The sequence below is a fragment of the Leptonotus elevatus genome, chromosome 1 (genome assembly GCF_054856555.1).
Source record: "Leptonotus elevatus isolate MCC_2025b chromosome 1, RoL_Lele_1.0, whole genome shotgun sequence".
NCBI classification, from domain to species: Eukaryota; Metazoa; Chordata; class Actinopteri; order Syngnathiformes; family Syngnathidae; genus Leptonotus; species Leptonotus elevatus.
Genome location: NC_141239.1, coordinates 55,906,651 through 55,926,650, shown reverse-complemented (window position 1 = coordinate 55,926,650; position 20,000 = coordinate 55,906,651). Strand labels below are relative to the sequence as shown.

General features: G+C 39.9%; 1 protein-coding gene and 1 long non-coding RNA gene across 3 annotated transcripts in view; both read right to left on the bottom strand.

Annotated features, from left to right (window-relative positions):
• cln3 (CLN3 lysosomal/endosomal transmembrane protein, battenin) overlaps nucleotides 1–15,076 on the bottom strand; it is a 46,114-nt gene extending 31,038 nt beyond the window's left edge. The window contains exons 1-5 of one of the 2 annotated variants that reach the window (XM_086070913.1): nucleotides 14,919–15,076; nucleotides 14,797–14,833; nucleotides 12,642–12,738; nucleotides 6,712–6,801; nucleotides 727–806 (exon numbers count right to left, since the gene is read on the bottom strand). In XM_086070913.1, the coding sequence (XP_085927039.1) occupies nucleotides 727–806; nucleotides 6,712–6,801; nucleotides 12,642–12,738; nucleotides 14,797–14,833; nucleotides 14,919–15,060 (446 nt within the window). In that variant the 5' untranslated portion in view covers nucleotides 15,061–15,076. The remainder of the gene's footprint in view (nucleotides 1–726; nucleotides 807–6,711; nucleotides 6,802–12,641; nucleotides 12,739–14,796; nucleotides 14,834–14,918) is intronic. The other variant, XM_086070903.1, reaches the window with a different exon arrangement.
• A 162-nt stretch (nucleotides 15,077–15,238) lies between these two features.
• LOC147184715 (uncharacterized) overlaps nucleotides 15,239–20,000 on the bottom strand; it is a 7,030-nt gene continuing 2,268 nt past the window's right edge. The window contains exon 2 of the long non-coding RNA XR_015094340.1: nucleotides 15,239–18,649. This is a non-coding gene — a long non-coding RNA (uncharacterized LOC147184715). The remainder of the gene's footprint in view (nucleotides 18,650–20,000) is intronic.

Genomic DNA, 20,000 nt, shown 5'->3' with positions numbered 1-20,000 from the left:
AGTCATGGCACCCACCTGTTCCCAATTAGCCATGTTCACCTGTGGGATGTTCCAAACAAGTGTTTGACAAGCATTTCTCAACTTTTGCAGTCTTTTTTGCCACCTGTCCAAGCTTTTTTTTGGAATGTGTTGCAGCCCCCAAAAAATCCAAGTTAATGATTATTTGTTAAAACAATAGTTTATCAGTTTCAACATTAAATATCTTGTCTTTGTAGTGTCTTCAATTAAATATAGTTTGAATGTGATTTGCAAATTATTGTATTTTGTTTTTATTTATGTTTAACACAACGTCCCAACTTCTTTGGAATTTGGGCTTTTAAAAACAACAATGCAACACTTGTTTTTGCGTCCATATTCTGTTTATCGAAGATTACAATATATGTAGCTACTATACAAAGTTTGCATATAAACAAACTCCAGTGCACTTTTTAGAGCCTAGTCATCCTGCCGGGATTTTCATTTTTAAATCAATTCATATTGCCTTCTTTCAAGCACTTTGCTCAAAGTGGGACAGTTAGCGTTAGCTCACTCGTTGACTAAATCAAAAGCAAAATACAGACAAAAAAATTATGTTTTATTTTAAATCCATCATGGTGGGATATAAATAAAATCTTTAAATTTCTGTCTTTGTCCAAATACTCTGCATTTTATCTGATTTGTATACATTTACACATTTTTGATTTATCACTAAATCATCCATTACAGGTTAAAAAAAAATTCCATTACCCATAAGGCATTTTGTGGATAACAAGCGGAGCAGACAGCTTAATGATTAGGGTTGGGAGTATGTCAGCTAATAGCACGGCCTTGGAGAAAAAAAGGAAAAAAGAAACAGAATGGCCATTAGCATGATTACCTTGACTTTTTCAGACAATTTCAGTTCAATGTGTTTTACAAATTGGGGTGTGCACCATAAATGTAAACCATGGTGAATTTGATCTAATATGCACAAATTAATATATAATTATTTCAAATTTCCTTGTGGTAGAGATTTTCAAAAATACCATTACTTAACTTACCGTAGTCCACAGTGTTAAGGGAACTAAAATAATTAAATAAATAAGAATACAAATTAAATTGAGCATTGTCGATTGAAAAACATGGCATACATACAATATGCTGCACTGTGGCATTCACTTGAAGTCCAGCACAATTGCATAAAAAAATTCTGTGGATTATTTATTTTTTATATTTTGTGTAGTTACTGTATATCATTATATATAAAATATGTAAATATCATTATTATTGTTATTCTCAACACTAAATACTTTGGGGATTGATTGATCAACTGTGTCCTAGATTGATTTGTTAAACAACACCTGGTATGTTATCCAAAATCCATCCATCCATTTATCTTCTGCCGCTTGTCCAAGGTCGGGTCACGAGGGCAGCAGCTTTTAGCAGGGAAGCCCAGTCTTCCCTCTCCCCAGCTACATCAACCCGCTCCTCTAGCGGGATCCCAAGGCGTTCCCAGGTCAGCCGAGAGACATAGTCTCTCCAGCGTGTCATGGGTCGTCCCCGGGGCCCCCCGCCGGTGGGACATGCCCGGAACAACTCTCCAGGGAGGCATCCAGGAGGCATCCGAACCAGATGCCCGAGCCACCTCAACTGGCTCCTCTCAACGCGGAAGAGCAGAGGCTTGACTGAGTCCCTCCCGGATGACCGAGCTTCTCACCTATCTCTATGGGAAAGCCCGAGCACCCTGCGGAGGAAAATAATTTTGGCCGCTTGTATCCGGGATCATGTTCTTTCGGTCACGACCCACAGCTCGTGACCCTAGGTGAGGGTAGGACCATAGATCGACTGGTAAATCGAGAGCTTTGCCTTTCAACTCAACTCCTTCTTCACCACATCGGACCGATACAGAGTCCGCATCACTGCAGACGTTGCACCGATCTGCCTGTCGATCTCCCGCTCCAACCTACCCTCACTCGTGAACAAGACCCCAAGATACTTGAACTCTTCCACTTGGTGCAGGATCTCATCCCCGACCCGGAGAAAGCACTCCACCCTTTTCCGACTGAGGACTATGGTCTCGGATTTGGAGGTGCTGATCTTCATCCCAACCGCTTCACACTCGGCCGCAAACCGCTCCAGTGAGAGTTGTAGATCACGGCTTGAAGAAGCCAGCAGCACCACATCATCTGCAAAAAGCAGAGATGCAATGTTGAGGCCACCAAACCGGACCCCCTCAACGCCACTTCTGTGCTTAGAAATTCTGTTCATAAAAGTTATGAACAGAATCGGTGATAAAGGGCAGCCCTGGCGGAGTAAAAACCCTCACTGGAAACAAATCCGACTTGCTGCTGGCAATGCGGGCCAAACTCTGACACTGGTCGTACAGGGACCAAACAGCCCGTATCAAGGGGCTTGGTACCCCGTACTCCCGAAGCACCTCCTACAGGGCTCCTCGAGGGACACGGTCAAATGCCTTCTCCAAATCTACAACACATGTAGACTGGTTGCGCGAACTCCCATGCACCTTCAAGGACCCTGCCGAGGGTGTAGACCTGGTCCACTGTTCCACGGCTGGGACGAAAACCAAACACATTTTTTAAAATATTTTTTTTATAACTCTTTCTCCAGTACTACAGCATTCATTCATTGAAATTGCCTGCGAACTTCGGGGTATATTCTCCTCATTCTCCTTCGTGCATGTCAATTCCTTACGCGTCTTTCTTGTGCACTCCAAGGCGCGGCAATTCTCCTAACTAGGTTGTTCTGACCATGCGAAATCTGCGCGCAACTACCAAAGAGTAATTTGGTGAAGTCTGAGGGTGATCCCTAAATTACAGATTGTGGAATTTTCATGAGATATGAATTCCATAGAGATCAGTTTGGAAAATATGTTACACTTGGATTGTGAAATTAACATGTGTCATGGATCCCTAAATTACCACCGGTGTGCACGGTTTATTATCCACAGGGTATTTTTGAAGGAGCGTGTGTTTTTGCACTCACTTTTTAATAAAATTCAATACAAGCAATTTAATCAAAATACCATGCTCATAATGGAAAGATTACGAGACGAGGCATGGAGTGATTTGCCACAGCTGTGCTGATGACACGCACACATCTCTGTGTCTCTTGATTATGCCAACCCAATGGATGCTCATTTTAACTGTATCCCAGATTTCAAATTCTGGAGGGCAGAGAACTTTCTCCATCTTAACCAGGACAAGACTGAAGTTTTAATCAGCCCTGAGGCCCAGACAGAGAAACTCTCAACTAAAGTACACCCTCAGCTCAGGTCAAAAACCTGGGTGTTATTTTGGACTCTAAACTCACTTTTGTTTAGTGTTGTTCCGATACCGATACTGGTATCGGCAGAGACCCCGATACTGCATTAAAACAGTGGTATCGGTGAGTACTAACAAGTAACATGCTGATACCATTAATTCTGACGCTAAAATAGGATTTTGGATGCAGCATCTTGTGTCTTGCTCTTGCACGACATTCATTGATGTGTGACATGTTCACCGCATGCCTAAGCTAAGATATCCTATTGGCCCTTGAATGCTCTGAACCAATGGCAGGACAATTTTTTCATGTTGAGAAAAACAACAACTTAGGTATCGGTATGGTATCGGCATCGGCCGATACTGCAAAGCTGGGTATCGGAATCGGTATCAGGGGCCAAAAAACGGTATTGGAATAACACTACTACGTTCCACTTATTAAAAATAACAAAAACTGTTTTTTAATCACTTGAAGAACATAGTCCGCCCTATTCTCTCTCTGCCCAACATGGAGACGTTAATGCATGCTTTTATCACTAACCAAAGTGACTACTGTAATACCTTGCTTTCTAGTTTTCCTAATAAGAGCATTTCATGTCTACAATTACTACAAAATTCTGCAGCACGTGTCCGTACTAAAACTGGAAGGCAGGAGCATATTACACCAATTTTAAAATTGCTGCATTGGCTTGCCGTGTGTTTGAGGATTGGCTACACAAGGTTGTTTACTGTCCTCATAGTGCAAATGTGTAACTGCATGAATAATGTATCCATTGTGAAGCGCTTTGAATGTGTTACAAAAAAGTACCATATCATTTTTTTCATTATTATTATTATTTTAACGTACACTTTCAATTTAAATTTTAATTTGACTTTAATTTGAGTAAATTTGACTATTTAGAGTGGGAACAAATACTCAGTTTTAGAGTAATATTTACACTTGGAAGAGAATAAAATAAAGAATTTAAATAAATAAATGAAATAAAAGTCACTCAAGGGTTGAGGAACGAACTCCCGATCTTCAGCTTGAGACACTGCCACACTACCACCTGAGCCATGCCCCTCCTACTGTTTGCTTATCTCCAACGTTTTTGGTCTCTTGGAGTTAGGAAGATTCCAGCTGTCATTAGTTATATACTAACACACAGCAGGACATGCGTGGATCAGGGAGTAAATCAGCAGTCTCCCAAGCTGAAGGTCATGAGTCAACAAGTTTATCACAAATGGGCAGAAACAAATGTCCAAAAAGAAGAGAAAATGCAAACAATTACCATATAATTAATGTACACAAAATTCCCCAAAAAGTCAGAAAATTTAATTTGAAAAAGGCAGAAAATAAAATGTTTATAAGTTGTCGGAAAAAGAGAGATGATAGGTAGATGAAAAAGTGTTTTAAAAATACTTTAAAATGCCTAAAAAAGTGACCATAAAATGTCCAAAAAGAATTAAAGCTGAAAATTAAACTTTAACAAAAGAAGAAATCCCCCATATTACCATAAAATGTCCACAAAATTGGCCAAAATTTTCAGAAAATCAATAGCAAAAAGGCACACAAAAAATGTAAAAAAAAAAATGCCAATAAGCGGCTAGACCTTAGTGTAGCTTCCGGTGAACATAAGACAAAAGACACTTAAGTCTATGGGAGAATGCGCGCACTGACAGATTTGCCAGCGTCTGTCACGCCCTGATTTTAAGGTTGCGCTACACAAAGTGCATATATTTTATCAAGGTGTGTAAACGCAACCAAAAAAGTGCAGGATAGCACACCTTTTCTGACTTAAGCACATAGAAGAATATGTCCCTTGATAAGGGACGTAACAATAACAGCAATATCGTGATTTGCAAAATTGAAATTGCCACAATATCGTCATCGACATGGTACAATATTAAAAGCAACACTTCTGTAACAAATATTGCCCGTCACCGAAAATGTTTTCATTTTATGTGCCTTTTTAAACATTTCCCCCTGGGGAATGTGTGTGCGTGTCTTAACTCTGTGTTTTCTGTTCAAAAGGACTCTGAGTTTCCCTCTAGCAGGGACTGGACTTTGTTTTATAACCCCCAGGAAACGCATACCACAGCTCCGACAGACCTGAAATCCTGTCTGATAAGCAGTTGATTATCCTCAAGAATCCTGCCGCTCCTAATTAATCTGAAGTCTACATAATTCGGGACATAGACAGACTCTATGTACTTGACTGACATCAAGTAACTCCTGTTGTTTATATTTGTACACAACCTGTATGTCTATCTCAAATTAATGATGTGTGTAATTTCTGTAGCCATATAAATTTAGCTAATTAGTAAGTTTAGCGGATTCAATAACTTTATGATCGTGGTAATGTTTGAAATGTTTTCAGAATGATAAATGAAGCATCTAGTTTGTCAATTCTGATCCAAAATGATCAAATACTATCCCAAAACCTTGGTCTCAGTCGACCAAGTCTGCTTCATGCGCACGGAGGGGGGTGTTGGTGTTATTTTTGTTTTACCTGTCTTAATTCCATGACTGATTTTTACTCCTTGTACAGCGCTTTGTATGAAATTAAATTCCGAGTTGAGTAGTTTTTGAGGGACGTAAATCAGGCTTTAAATTATTATTTTTTTTGCCGATTTAATGCTTTTAATGCTGCGAAATGAGCAAGGTTTTTCTTATGGATCTAGGTATAAAATGTGTGCTTTTAATGAGACGATCATGTATTAATAGGTCGGAAACAATTGCGTTTTCATTCGGAATATAAACTGTCAACAAAACAAGACGTGTTTGTTACCTAAAAGTGTGTACTGTCCCCTCCCCCAAACCCCTCAATTGGTATAATGTGTTAGGCATATCCCTGTATCAAAAAAAAGCTACAAATATCAACAACCCCCCCCAAATATTCACCACATGTATTTGTTTACTTTGCTGGATTTGTCATGGCTCTTTACGCCCGAAATCCGGCACCGTGCCGGAGTACTTTAGCCCGGAATTTCATTTCATCTGTTCCCAATTAGCCTGTTCACCTGTGGTATGTTCCAAACAGGTGTTTGATGAGCATTCTTTTCTGCCAACTGGACCAGCTTTTTTCTGGAACGTGTTGCAGCCATAAAATTCTAAGTTAATGATTATTTGATCAGTTTGGACATTAAATATCTTGTTTTTGTAGTGTATTCAATTAAATATAGGCTGAACATGATTTGCAAATCATTGTATTCTGTTTTTATTTAACACAACGTACTAAACTTCATTGGAATTGGGCTTGCACACACACACACACTCGCACGCACGTGTGCACACACTAATTATGATATCATGAGGTTCATATAATATCGTATCGTGACATTTGGTTATTGCTACATCCCTAAAAAAAGACCATGCTCAGACCGTGCTATTTTTAAATATTACAAACAAAACAAAACTATAATAACACATATAATTGGATATTTCATCATGGTTGAGCTTATTTAAAGTTGATAAATATTTTCCACTTACCGCTGTTGAGACAGAATTGCAATCATAGCGACTTCTATTACCAGTGTTCACATCTTTCAATTCCATAGCCAATGTATTTCCAGAAGTGTTCTGTAAAAAACAAACAAACAAATACAAATTTAAGGGTGTTCTTTCCAAATCTCTTTCCAAAATAGTCTAAATGAGTGGTTCTCAAGTGGTGGGTCCCAGAAGTGGGTGACTTACCCATTTTGGGTGGGTCACAGACAAGTAGTAAAAAAGAAAGTTGCATGCATTTGTTTTTGTTTTGTGTAGTAAAGAGGTGTAGCTAACAAGTTCCCACATGGAATATATGAAGAAAGTGGCAAGAAATGTTACTTCCATGTGCTCTAGCAACTGGTTTACTCTGTAAACAAATACAATTCATCTCAACCTCTGGCTGGCGGATATTATGGCTAGAAATATGCTTTTGGCGGTACATCACACTCATTTTTAACGTTTAAATATACATAGTCTTCATAAAGTCTCTTTACAATTAAAAATATATATTTATTACAAAGGCAGTTGATGATATATCTTAACCAAATTTGTTTTATATTATTCAGAAGCCTTGTGGAGTTTGTCACTTTTTTTCCTTTTTTTTTTATTTTTATTTTTTTTACTCGTGACTGCCACCCTCTGGGACTAAGTGTAGCTGCAACCTATGTGTCAGGCTCGTGCATGGTGCGCGAATGTGCTGGAGAGTACGTGCGCTCAAATAAACTCTCCATTTTTTAAAGTTTTCTTGGAGTCTTTCTTGAAGACAGAGTAGGGACTTTGAATGTTGGAACGATGACAGGAAAAGGTAGAGAGCTGGTTGACATGATGCAGAGGAGAAAGGTGGACATATTGTGTGTTCAGGAGACAAGGTAGAAAGGGAGAAAAGCTAGAAGTTTAGAAGCAAGGTTCAAGTTATTCTATCATGGTGTAGATAGGAAGAGAAATGGAGTAGGAGTTATAGTGAAGAAGGAGTTTGTTAGGAACGTCCTGGAGGTAAAAAGAGTTTCAGATAGAGTGATGAGCCTGAAGCTAGGAATCAAAGGTGTGATGATGAATGTTGTTAGTGGGTATACGCCACAGGTAGGATGTGAGCTGGAGGAGAAGGAAAACTTTTGGTTGGACCTTGATTAAATGATGCAGAACATCCCAAGAAGTAATTAAGAGTTGTCATTGGTGCAGACTTCAATGGACACGGTGCAGGAAACAGAGGTGATGAGGAGGTGATGGTATCCAGGAGAGGAACTCAGAAGGACATAGGGTGGTTGACTTTGCAAAAATAATGGAAATGGCTGTCGTGAATACTTTCTTCCAGAAGAAGCAGGGACATAGCCTACAAGAGTGGAGGTAGGAGTACACAGGTAGACTACATCTTGTGTAGATGGCGTAATCTGAAGGAGATCAGCGACTGCAAAGTAGTGGTAGGTGAGAGTGTAGCGTGACAGCATAGGATAACAGTGTGTAGGATGACTCTGGTGGTGAGGAAGATAAAGCAGAGGACGAAATGGTGGAAGCTGAAAAAGGAAGTGTTGTATGACTTTCAGGAAGGAGTTGAGACTCTGGATGGTCAAGAGGTGCTTCAAAATGACTGGACAATTACAGCAAATGTGATCAGGGAGAGAGGTAGGACAGTCCTTGGCGTGTCATCTGGAAGGAAAGGAGATAAGGAGACTTGGTGGTGGAATGAGGAGGTGCAGAAGTGGATCCTGAGAAAGAGGTTAGCTAAGAAGAAGTGGGACACAGAGGACTGAAGAAAGTAGACAGGAGTACAGGGAAATGCAGCATAGGGTGAAAGTAGAAGTGGCAAAGGCCAAACAAGGGGCTTACGATGACTTGTAAGCTAGGTTGGATAGTAAGGAGGGAGAGACTGATCTATACAGGTTGGCAAGGCAAAGAGACAAAGATGGAAAGGATGTGCAACAGGTTAGGGTAATAAAGGATAGGGATGGAAGTGTGTTGACAGATGCCAGTAGTGTGATGGGAAGATGGAAAGAGTACTTTTGAAGAGTTGATGAATGAGGAAAATGAGAGAGAACGAAGAGTAGAAGAGGTGACTGTTGTGGATCAGGGAGTAGCAAAGATTAGTAAGGATGAAGTGAGAAGGGCATTGAAGAGGATGAAGTATGTAAAGGCACTTGGTCCTGATGATATCCTTGTGGAGGTATGGACGTGTCTAGGAAAGGTAACAGTAGAATTTCTGACTGGGTTGTTCAACAGGATCTTAGATAGTGAGAAGTTATCTGAGGAATGGAGGAGAAGTGTGCTGTGCCAATTTTTAAGAACAAGGGAGACGTGCAGAGTTGTGGCAACTACAGAGGAATAAAGCTAATGAGCCACAGGAAAGAGTAGTTGAAGCTAGACTGAGGGCAGAGGTGAACATTTCTGAGCAGCAGAGTATGGTTTCATGCCCAAAAATTAAAAAAAATAAAATAAAAAAAATAAACAAAGAGTACCAAAGATGCAGTATTTGCTTTGAGGATGTTGATAGAGAAGTACAGAGAAGGTCAGAAGGAGCTGCATTGTGTCTTTGTAGATATGGAGAAAGCTTACGACAGGGTGCCCAGAGAGAAAGAAGTCTGGAGTAGCAGAGAAGTATGTTCAAGTGGTGCAGGACATGTATGAGGACTGTAAGACAGTGGTGAGGTGTGCTGTAGGTGTGACGGAAGAGTTCAAAATGGAGGTGGGACTACATCAGGGATCAGCTCTGAGCCCCTTCTTGTTTGCTTTGGTAACGGACAAGATGACAGATGAGGTTAGACAGGAATCTCCATGGACTATGATGTTTTCAGATGACATTGTGAACAGGTGGAGGAGAAGCTAGAGGCGTGGAGGTTTGCCCTGAAAAGGAGGGGAATGAAGGTTAGTCGTAGCAAGAGTATCTGTGTGTGAATGGGAGGGACCCAAGTGGAAGAGAGAGGTTACAGGGATAAGAGACGAAGAAGGTGGAGGAGTTTAAGTATTTAGGGTCAACAGTCCAGAGCAATGGAGAGTGTCGAAAAGAAGTGCTGAAGTGTGTGCAGGCAGGCTGGAACGGGTGGAGAAAAGTGTCACGCGTGATGCGTGATAGAAGAGTTTCAGCTCAAATGAAAGGAAAGGGTTATAAAACTATGGTGAGACCAGTGATGTTGTTTGGTCTGGAGACAGTGTCACTGAGGAAAAGACAGGAGGCAGAGCTGGAGGTGGCAGAGATGAAGATGCTGAGGTCCTCTTTGGGAGTGACCAGGATGGATAGAATCAGGAATGAGTACATCAGAGAGACAGCACATGTTAGAGGCTTTGGAGATAAAGTCAGAGAGGCCAGACTGAGATGGTTTGGACATGTCCAGAGGAGAGATAGTGAGTATATTGGCAGAAGGATGCTGAGTTTCCAAATGCCAGGCAGGAGGTCTCGAGGAAGACCTAAGAGGAGGTTTATAGATGTATTTAAAGAGGACATGAAGGTAGTTGGTGTGAGAGCAGAGGATGCAGAGGATAGGGTTAGATGGAGGCAACTGATTCGCTGTGGCGACCCCTGAAGGCAAAAGCCGACAAAAGAAGTAAATACTGTGTTGATGGATGGGAAACTGATGATGATGCTATCCTAGAAAAATAAAAGTTAACTCGAGGCAATTTGTGTCTAAGAAGCAGCTCGTTCACTCAACTCATCAAATCATATTATGCCATGCTTAGATGTTCCCTCAAAAATTAAGAGCTCATTAGTGCAGTGTTTCTCAACCCTGGTCCTTCGGGCATTCTATCCAGCCTGTTTTCCATGTCTCCCTATTCCACATGCAGGTGAGGATCGTTATCAGGTTTCTCCAGAGCTTGCTAATGAGCTGTCATTGGAATCACCCGCGTGTGGAACAGGGAGACATTGAAAACAGGCTGGATAGTGTTCCCCAACGGCCACGTTTGAGAAACACTGTATTAGTGACAGCAAGTATTAGTGGCTGTTAAAACCTAGACTTTTTTAAATAATGGTAAACCATCAAACCAATAATTGGCCCTTGCCTACTCATGTGCAATGATTAAAGCGATGGGATACTAGTTTGACCAGGGTTCCTACATCAAGTTACATTCAAGATTTCTTAAGACTTTATTCAAGATCAACTTCACATGTTGTCCAAAATTGTTATAGTACAGACATGACGTGTATCTGCTCTGAAGAGTCCAAACTAAAACCACATCACTGTTTTGTTGGTTCAGCTGTTGTTTGATTGTGTATTGACGTGATTGACGTTACTCTAAGAGTCATTCTGTTTTTGTTTTTTTTATGTTCATTTATTTTGAAAATTTAGACTACTTACAATCATAAATCATACTTTTCATGTGTTGACTTTTTTACACACGTGATAGATTGATTTAAGACATTTTAATGTCAATGGGGTACCGCATGAATGCTCTTTTTAGACCGCAAGGTCACGTGACTTCAGCAGCTTAAACTGGAAGGAGGTCAAAAATGAAGCCGGCTCGTTGACAACCTATACTAGTAGTGCTTGTTTTGTTCTCGTTTATCTCCGGAAAAAAACCATGCAGAGTAAACACAGCTGTTATGGAACTTGCAGACACTACAACCGTCCACATATGAAGGATGTATTCTTTATTCGTTTCCCGAATCCAAAACTTCAGAGGTATAAATGTGAATGGGGATCAACTTGTGCGGCCGTTCAAAAGAGCAGTTTAACGCCAGCAAAGTGAGCCTTTCACCTTCATATGTACATTTTGTTGGGGGCCATGCACGCATGCTCCTACGATGACAATCCTCCTCTTGCCGGCCACCAGCATCCCAAAGAGGTAAGCGACTGTCTTTATTTTATTTTTAGGCGTTTGGCACTACCCGACAATGACAATAATGAATGCTGAGGAAAAATGCTAAAATGGCGTTGCCACTGTTGTTCGGACCCGTCTTGCTTTCCACCTGATTTTTTATTTTTGTGCCTTTCGTGCAGCTGTGACATATATGAACATTTTTCTGTAAGGGCCTTTTCTGAATTAAGGAATTAAGGATTTATAAGCAGGAAGGATTTAATAATTGAAATAATTGTTTTGAAAAAAGTTTTGTTGGTTGCGCCCAAGAATTTCCGAGTAGAATTGCGATCGCTACACAGACAAAAAAGCAATAAAAATTTACCCAACAACTATCAAAGACGTAAGACAACCAGATATGACAGACAGGGCATATGGTGGTAAAGGAAGGATAGCTTGTTGAAACTGGTGAATGTCAGCGTCAGTTGTGTAGGATGATGTTTTGAGGGGTAGAATAAAACTTAAAAACTTTACCTTTGGATCAGGTTGGCTCTTTTCACGTTTTTTTCAGCCATCGAACACTCAAGCCATCTCCTTAATTGAACATTTGCATGTTCTTCGGCGTCTATACCAGTGAATTTGGCACCAGGGATATCATTCTCGGACAGAATTGGTAGATTTAGCGCAGTAGACATCTTGCCAGTAGACTGTTAACATGTGTCTAGCATGACTGGCCAGCCGAGTTTGATCCCCTCACCAAACTCAAGAATATTAATTAAGTGTGGTGACGTATATTTTGCGGTACCCCGTTAAGGCCTTTTTGTATTTATGGATTTAATGCCGTTTAAGGACGTGTGGGAACCCAGCTGACATACACTTCTAAGGATACTTCAGGTTTAACTACATGTCAATTATTTACAGGTTATTCATGCTATGATTGCAAACAATGGTTACAGGCTTTCTCGCAGCGTTTTAAACCCTGGATTACTTTTGTAAAAAAAAATTAAACGGACGACAATTTGTTCCATATGAATACAATTCAGTTACTGGTTCGGGCCGTAACATTTCGGAAAATGGGCAAAAATGTTGATCATTCCTTTCCAATTTCCAGTAAAAGCAAATGTTTGCAAAATGTCGTATTTTGCCTAAACACAAAAGATAATCAGTCTGCTTTCATGTGGGACTACTACTTAATAAAAACACTGACGTACAAATGTGGTGGTGTTTTCAGACTGTTGTTTTGTAAGGATGTCTTGAGCAGCACTGAGCATAACCACATATGCGAAGTTGTTGCACAATCCGATGAGCCTAAAAAGGTAAAGAAAGAGAATAAGGGTAAATAACACATTTAATTTCTCTAGGACTGAATAAAGTATCCATCTATCTATTTATCTATCATTATCCATCTGATAGATCTTTCTACCAATATTATCAATCAAGGAAATACTTCATATGATTACTCTCAATTTAAAAACCCTGAAGTTTCATTTTTTTTTCATTACCTTGAATATTATGCTATACTGTTTGTGTGTGTATGTTAAGCACTGGCATGCACAGGTAGACACCTAGTGGTGCTCACACCCTTGCCCCTCTGCCCTCTCTTAAAAAAAGTGCTCTTTGGAACGTTAGTTTTTTGTTTTTGTTTTAAATAAACAATTTACTGAGGACAGGTCAACGTTGACAATCTTTTAGAAAAGATTAATAAAGTGTGAAAAAAACAACAATATGCGTCCTCTGCGCAATCGCTTCCTTAATCATGTGAACGCCAATTGCCCACGGTCGCGATGTGGGACAGACACACACACACACATCTCTTTCCCCAGCCAGCCAGGTAACTTTGTTATGAATACAGTGAAATTGTATTTTTTGCCTTCTATTCCCTACCTATAATAATTTTGTTGTGAAGTAGCATGTCTCATACAGCACAAACAACTCAGCATAAATTAGCCTATATTAGCCACCTAGTTTAATATGCTATAGGGCCCCAGGTGGTGGAAGTGGAACCGTCACTTGCTTACGATGCAGGTTGGCGTGGGTTTGCTTCCCCGCCTGGGTGTTTGTATGTGTGCGTGTTTGAGTGAGTGCAGCAAAAAAATAAAAAGAAAAAGAAAAAATGCTATATGCTAATTCAATAATAGATAACGTGATAAACACTACATAATAAGACTAATGACGGTAAAAGGAAGCTCTCTGTGATCCGTGCATTGAAAAGCATTGGACTTTGGATCATTGTAATTTGATTTGTGGGGATTATTTTGACTTCAAAATGTGATGAACTGTTGTTTGGGTCTGGTTTGTATTATGCTAGTAGTCACAGGCAAAAACAATCCACTACGTCATTGGTGATTGAAGCATTTGCATTGAGTTGCATTGTGGAAATATCAGAAATGCCCGGATGTTTGGAATTGTCAATTGCCTGTGAAAAATACCCTTTTGCTTTCTTGTAATGACAACAGTCAGTCTTGTTCATTCTCATGCCCTTGGTCTGTTTGGCTACAATTGGTCTATTTATTAATTAATTGTAGCATAATGCCTAGAAAGGAGAGGCTGGAAAGGGGAAAAGAAAAGGACCTACAGCAAGCAGACAAAGGAAACACCCCTCTGCTCTCTTGGAGGAAATCAAAGATGCATGAATATGAAAGGTCAGACTCAGAGTCAAGGCCAGAGAGAGTCCTGTTAACTAGAGTTTAGCACCTTTTAAAGATCCCATTTTAATATTGATTTGCTCCTTAAGGTTAATTGTATTGAAAAATCTAGTCTAGTAGCTTGTACTAAATCAGCAGGCATGAAGCTATTATTAGCTATTATTTAGTACAAACCATAACTGTAAGTTACTTATATGCTACAAGTCTTGCAGCCATGTTGCCCTAATAGGCTGTTATTATTTCTTATTATTATTTAAAAACATCTATTGACATTTCCGAACTTTCTGATATTTCCCCAATGCAACACAATGCAAATGCTTCCCTTATACGGTGAAAACAAACGGCAGATTGTAATGCTTTTTCCTGTGACTATCATACAAAGACATCTCATCACATTTTGAAATCAAATTACAACAATCCAAAATCCAACGCTTTTCAATGATAAATTTCGTTCACCAAATTGACGGCCATCTTGACTTCATCTCGGAATTTTCAGTAAGGTATATTATATTATATATAGAAGGTATATTCCTTGTGCACAAAAGTGTGTGTGTGTGTGTGTGTTATGGATTACACCACAATAGTCCATCGTGGGAACTGACTATACATCTATATTTTAGCACACAGGGTTTGTGTAGTAATTTTAATGTAATGTTGTTGGCTCGATTCAATTTAACAGCAGAACGAGAACAATCTCGGATCGTGACCAACCGATACTTACCAAAATCCGCTCCAGTTGCGCCATTGTTTAAAACGATCTGTAAATAAGCGATAGAGCATTGTGAAACTGTGCAAGTGTGTGTAAAGTGCATTACTGCAGTTTGGCGGCGTTTTTTGACTGACCATTCGTGTGTAAGTGCTGAACGGGATCTGTGCTGAGAGGCCTCTCCATTTCTAAATTACGGTCCGGATAAACGATGAACATACGTAGTGTCACGTTCAACAACTCGCTGAAAACTAAATTATCATGTGACCCACTGGACATACATGCGTTAGACACCTGATTGAGCAGGCTTTCCCATTGCTGCAGTACGCCATCGTCATCGCCATGTTGGATGTGGCACATTGCCCATAAACAAAATTCCAGTATCTGTTCTTTAACTATAAATAGATTTAATTTCATAAAGCGCCTGTCTACAAAGTGTATGAGGGTCGTTCACACATTCACATGTTATTTAACTTTATTGAAATATAAACATAAAACACACAAGAATAATACAGAACACTGCAATGAGAAGCCATAGTACAATAAAATAAAAATGAAGGAGGGGAAAGGTACAGGAAAGGGATACTTTAGTCGTTGAGCCATTTTCAGCAGTAAAAAAATTATATTTTGTTCAGAATGAATTTGATAATGACATTATTTTTCATGTATAATTAATACATTTAAAAACAAATGTTTCCACTTGCTGTCTGCTAAAGATGACATCACCTGTGCTGAGGAAGCAGGTAACAACCTATCATGGGTCAGTTTGCTGACCAAACCCAGAAAACCATGAGCCATGATTGGTCGTTGTCTACTTCCTCAGCACAGGTGATGTCATCTTCAGTTGACAGCAAGTGGAAAAATTAGTTTTTAAAGGTATTAATTGTATACAAAAAATAATGTAGTTATCAAATTCATCCATCCATCCATTTTCTTAACTGCTTATCCTCACAAGGGTTGCGGGGGTCACTGGAGCCTATCCCAACTGGCTTCGGGCAGTAGGCGGGGTACACCCTTAACTGGTTGCCAGCCAATTGCAGTGCACACAGAGACTAACAACCATCCACACTCACAAACACGCCTATGGACAATTTTGGGTTATAGTTATCAAATTCATTCTGGACAAAATACTAACTTTTTACTGCTAAAAAATCAAGTCAAGTATCCCTTTAAAATTGATAGAAAAACCCAAATGTTTTCAAAATAAATTTTTCAAATAAAACATCACATGCAATTTAGTCAAAATCAATAGAAGGTTGGTAGCATATCCTGTCGAACTCTTTGTGCATTAATTTTTTTCATTGAGGGATCAAATTTGGAATTTATCAAATCCAGTCCAAAAAACAAGTACGTAACTACAGCCCCAGTACAAATGGGTAATTGCTTCAATCTGTATTAACACAGAATGAGTCATTGTTATTAATCTTGTATTTTAGCTGTTACATTTGGTCTTTACTAAATTGACTATTATCCTTCAACAGCAGCACCTATAAGTAGGTTGAAGGTGACCTCTGCTCTCACGTTGTAAGTAAATATTTTTTAGGCAAGAGGCAAATATTTTTCTAGTGTTATATACTGTATACAGTAGATCCGGAAAGTACTCACAGTGCTCCACTTTCTCCACATTTTATGTTACAGCCTCTTTTCAAAACTGAATGATTTTTTGGGGGGGGAGCTAAAATTCTACACACAGCACCCCATAATGACAATGTGAAATAAGTTTTGTTTTTTGTTTGGGACGTTTGAATGTCGCGTTATTGCTGCCCTCATGCCAGAAGCTGCAAAACAACTCAAAAGTTTTGTCTGAGTTTTGTCTCCAAAAAAAGGAGGCTACAAAAAGCCAGTCAAGGATCAACATTGAACTGGCTTTCACTCGCGAGCTCTCTACCAAGCAATGCGAAACGAGTGTAAAGAAAGTGAGGTAAGCCTCGTAGCGTTCCTAAAGAAACAACATGCGATCGGGAGAGTCACCCTCTGTCTTGGTGCAGGGCTCTCAGTGCTGCTCTCTCTTTTCCTTCCTTCCTTCCCTCCAGCGCCGCACTTGCGGCGCAACGTCAATTAAGACTTCATATGGACCCAGACGCCAACTAGACGACATCGGATTATTCCAACTTGCTCAAGCATGTTCTTTTCTAGATCTTTCGTCATAGCTTTGCTAAAATTCTCGTCCTAGTCACTATGTAAGTTTTACTACATCGTTTTGCCAAGTCGTTTTGTGTTTTGCCTTTTGACTATAGATAGCTTGCGTAGTTTGGTACGCTGTTTTGTGTTTGTTTGTTTGATTACTGTGGTTCTCTACTCGCGTTTTTGTTTATAGTCCCGGAGCAGTTATTTGCGGTGTTCTGTTTCCTTCTTCTTCCTTTGCCTTTTGTTAAGCGCCTTGTGTTTTCCTTTTTGTATCCTTGCTTGGTCCAGCACTTTCTGTTATTCACTCAGTTTGGCTACAATAAATCTATGTTGCCCGAGATTTTGGGATGCACCTCTCCAGTCACTACTGGACCTTGGAGAGCTCTCCCTATCGCATGTTGTTTCTTTAGGACGTTAGAAGACTTACCTCGCTTTCTTTATATTCGTTTCGCATTGCTTGGTAGAGAGTGAGTGGCCATTCGACGTTAATACGCAGAAACGGCATACGTACAAATACAATTCCTACAAAATGTATTAAACTGGAAATTATTTTTGAAAAATGAGAAAATGGATGGATGGGTGGAAGAATCTCATAGATATGTCAGTAACAATCAAATAAATCATATGGAGCAAACTTGTTATTACAGTCGGGCTTCCTTTGAACAAACTTCACACAGAAGGCTAATCTCACACAAGAATCTGCCATTTGACATCCTTGGTCGGAAAGGGGCAAAATTCCGACAAAAAAACCCAACTGCCTTTATGTGTGTACCAGGCCTAAACCCCATGCCTGACATGGCCCGACATAATGGTTGTGCACCTGAATAGCCCAGTAACATCTTTTGTGTTTGGTGTCCGGGCTGACCTCCTGATTAGTCCAGCCAAGCATCTCACGCCTAGCGTCCCAGATGCCTACCAGTCTGGCTCCAATGGACTTCCCCTTGTATCCACACTCCAACAAGTAAAGCCATGTAAAATATGCCAAAGATTCACTGCCTTGATTGTACTGCCGCTATTGATTAACTTGTTGGATGTTCATGCAGAAGAACCGTACTTGTCCATGGCACATACTATAAGACTATCTTGAAGTTGCTCGTACAGCATTGACCTTATCTACATACAGCATTATTATACTGATTGTTGACAATAATGGCATGACTTAGGTGGCTTGGTCAAAGGTCAATCTTCACACCTGTGCATTCACATTGGTTACTGTAGTATTTTGCTACATGTTTATTCTCAAAAATTCTATCATGGCTACCCTCGTACATGTACATTTTACTTGAACAAATGCAACTTCTCTCGTCACAGCCAGGTTTAATGATACTCAAGCAGTGATTAGATATGACTTAATTTTTCATCATAAGTTAGCCAAAATACTAGTGACCCAATAATACTGTTTGAACACCATGAACTACTGTATATTCATTAGCTTTGAAGTTCTATTTAGAATATTGGCACTGTCTGCAATTTCTGTTTATCAGAGAAAATACAGGTAGTTTAAGCAGCAAAAATAGCATATTTACAAGGTTTAAAAAGCATATTTACAAGGTTTATGAAGGAAAACATGGTAGTGGTCCAGTCCATGATGAAGGCTACGCCTTGTACTTCTGCAGTATTGTGGGTTGATGTTGAACAGACTGTGGAGGGCTGCAAATTTTCTCTATCTCAATTTCTGTATCTCTCTTGTCCTCTTGAGCTTTACTTGCATCTGCCTTGGTCTTAAACTTCAGTCCATGGCCTGTCAACCAGAGTAAACACATACTGTTTATTCATCTAAGATAACATTTTTAGTAATACTGACATTCTCCGTAAAGTAGAAACATTTTTGTTCTAATTACTGTTATTGTTAATAATGATAATGATTATTACCCTGCCTCTTGCCAAGTCAGCTGTGTTGGCTGTTCATCAAACCTACTACCATAGACCTTTTTCACACTTACGAATTTCGTGGCCGGAAATACGTAATCGTTGCTTTTTGCGACTCGTCGGTCTATGATGACCATGAAAGAGAATCCTAAACGTCGGCTCTACTGGAACAGCATCGTCTATCGCTAAACAGGCCAGTGCGTGAATGGCAGTCACGATCACAAACTGGGTGGTCTCTCTGGTGTCAGGTAGTGTTGCATGGGATACCGGTACCAGTACCGTACCTCGATGTTTTGGCGTCAAAAACGGCTCGGTATCAATTTTTCTAAGTACCGGTACTTAAATAAATAAATACGAGACAGCCTGCCAACTCTGTTTTAAAGGCAGGTACACATACACGCATGACCGCCTGTCTACCGATATGCGGAAAACGCCTTAAGTAAGCGGCATGCCTCTTTCGGCGTGTGTGCGAGAGGGCGCAGGAAGATGGCTTCACGCACTGAAGCGCTCGCTGGACGTGCACTCCTCAAGAAGCATGAAGCGCTAATTAAGCTTATTAAAGCTTATTAAGTGTAGCACTTCCTGGCCGTCCATTCCTCGTTGAGAAGTATGACGCGCTAATTAAGGCTCCATGGGAGCACGCAAGTGGAAGCCACGCGATAGCATTGGTATTGTCTACGCATGTTTTCAATAAACACATGAAGAACACACGTGTTTTTTAACTTTAGAAACGATTTGTAACAAGAGCAAATGTTTTTCGCGGAGAAGCAGAAGAAAAAGCAGCAATCATTCCTGCAGTGGACTCAAGGTGCGTTCAAGAACAGGCACACAGTAGAAAATCACAGTTATGCATAGAAAAAGCTCAGACGACTGACAGAGCAACAGACACAGGTTATGACACATTTTTGACATGTCCCTTAAAAATAAGTGGTGTGAATTATTTTGTTCCCAGTTTGTAGGATTTGATTACGCATTGGACTATTGGGAGCGTAATGGAGAAGAGCAGAGACCTGCACGCACACTCAAGCAACGTTACATTGAGTCATTGGAGTGCCACTGTATTGCCAATATTTAAAACGGATGACATCAAATGCAGTACTTCAAGAATATGACATGCAATGTGAAAGCACATACAGATAAACAAATATATACAGTATGTACATAAATTAACATGTATACATCCCAAAATTTTGAATTAATAATAAATGAAAATAATTTGAAGT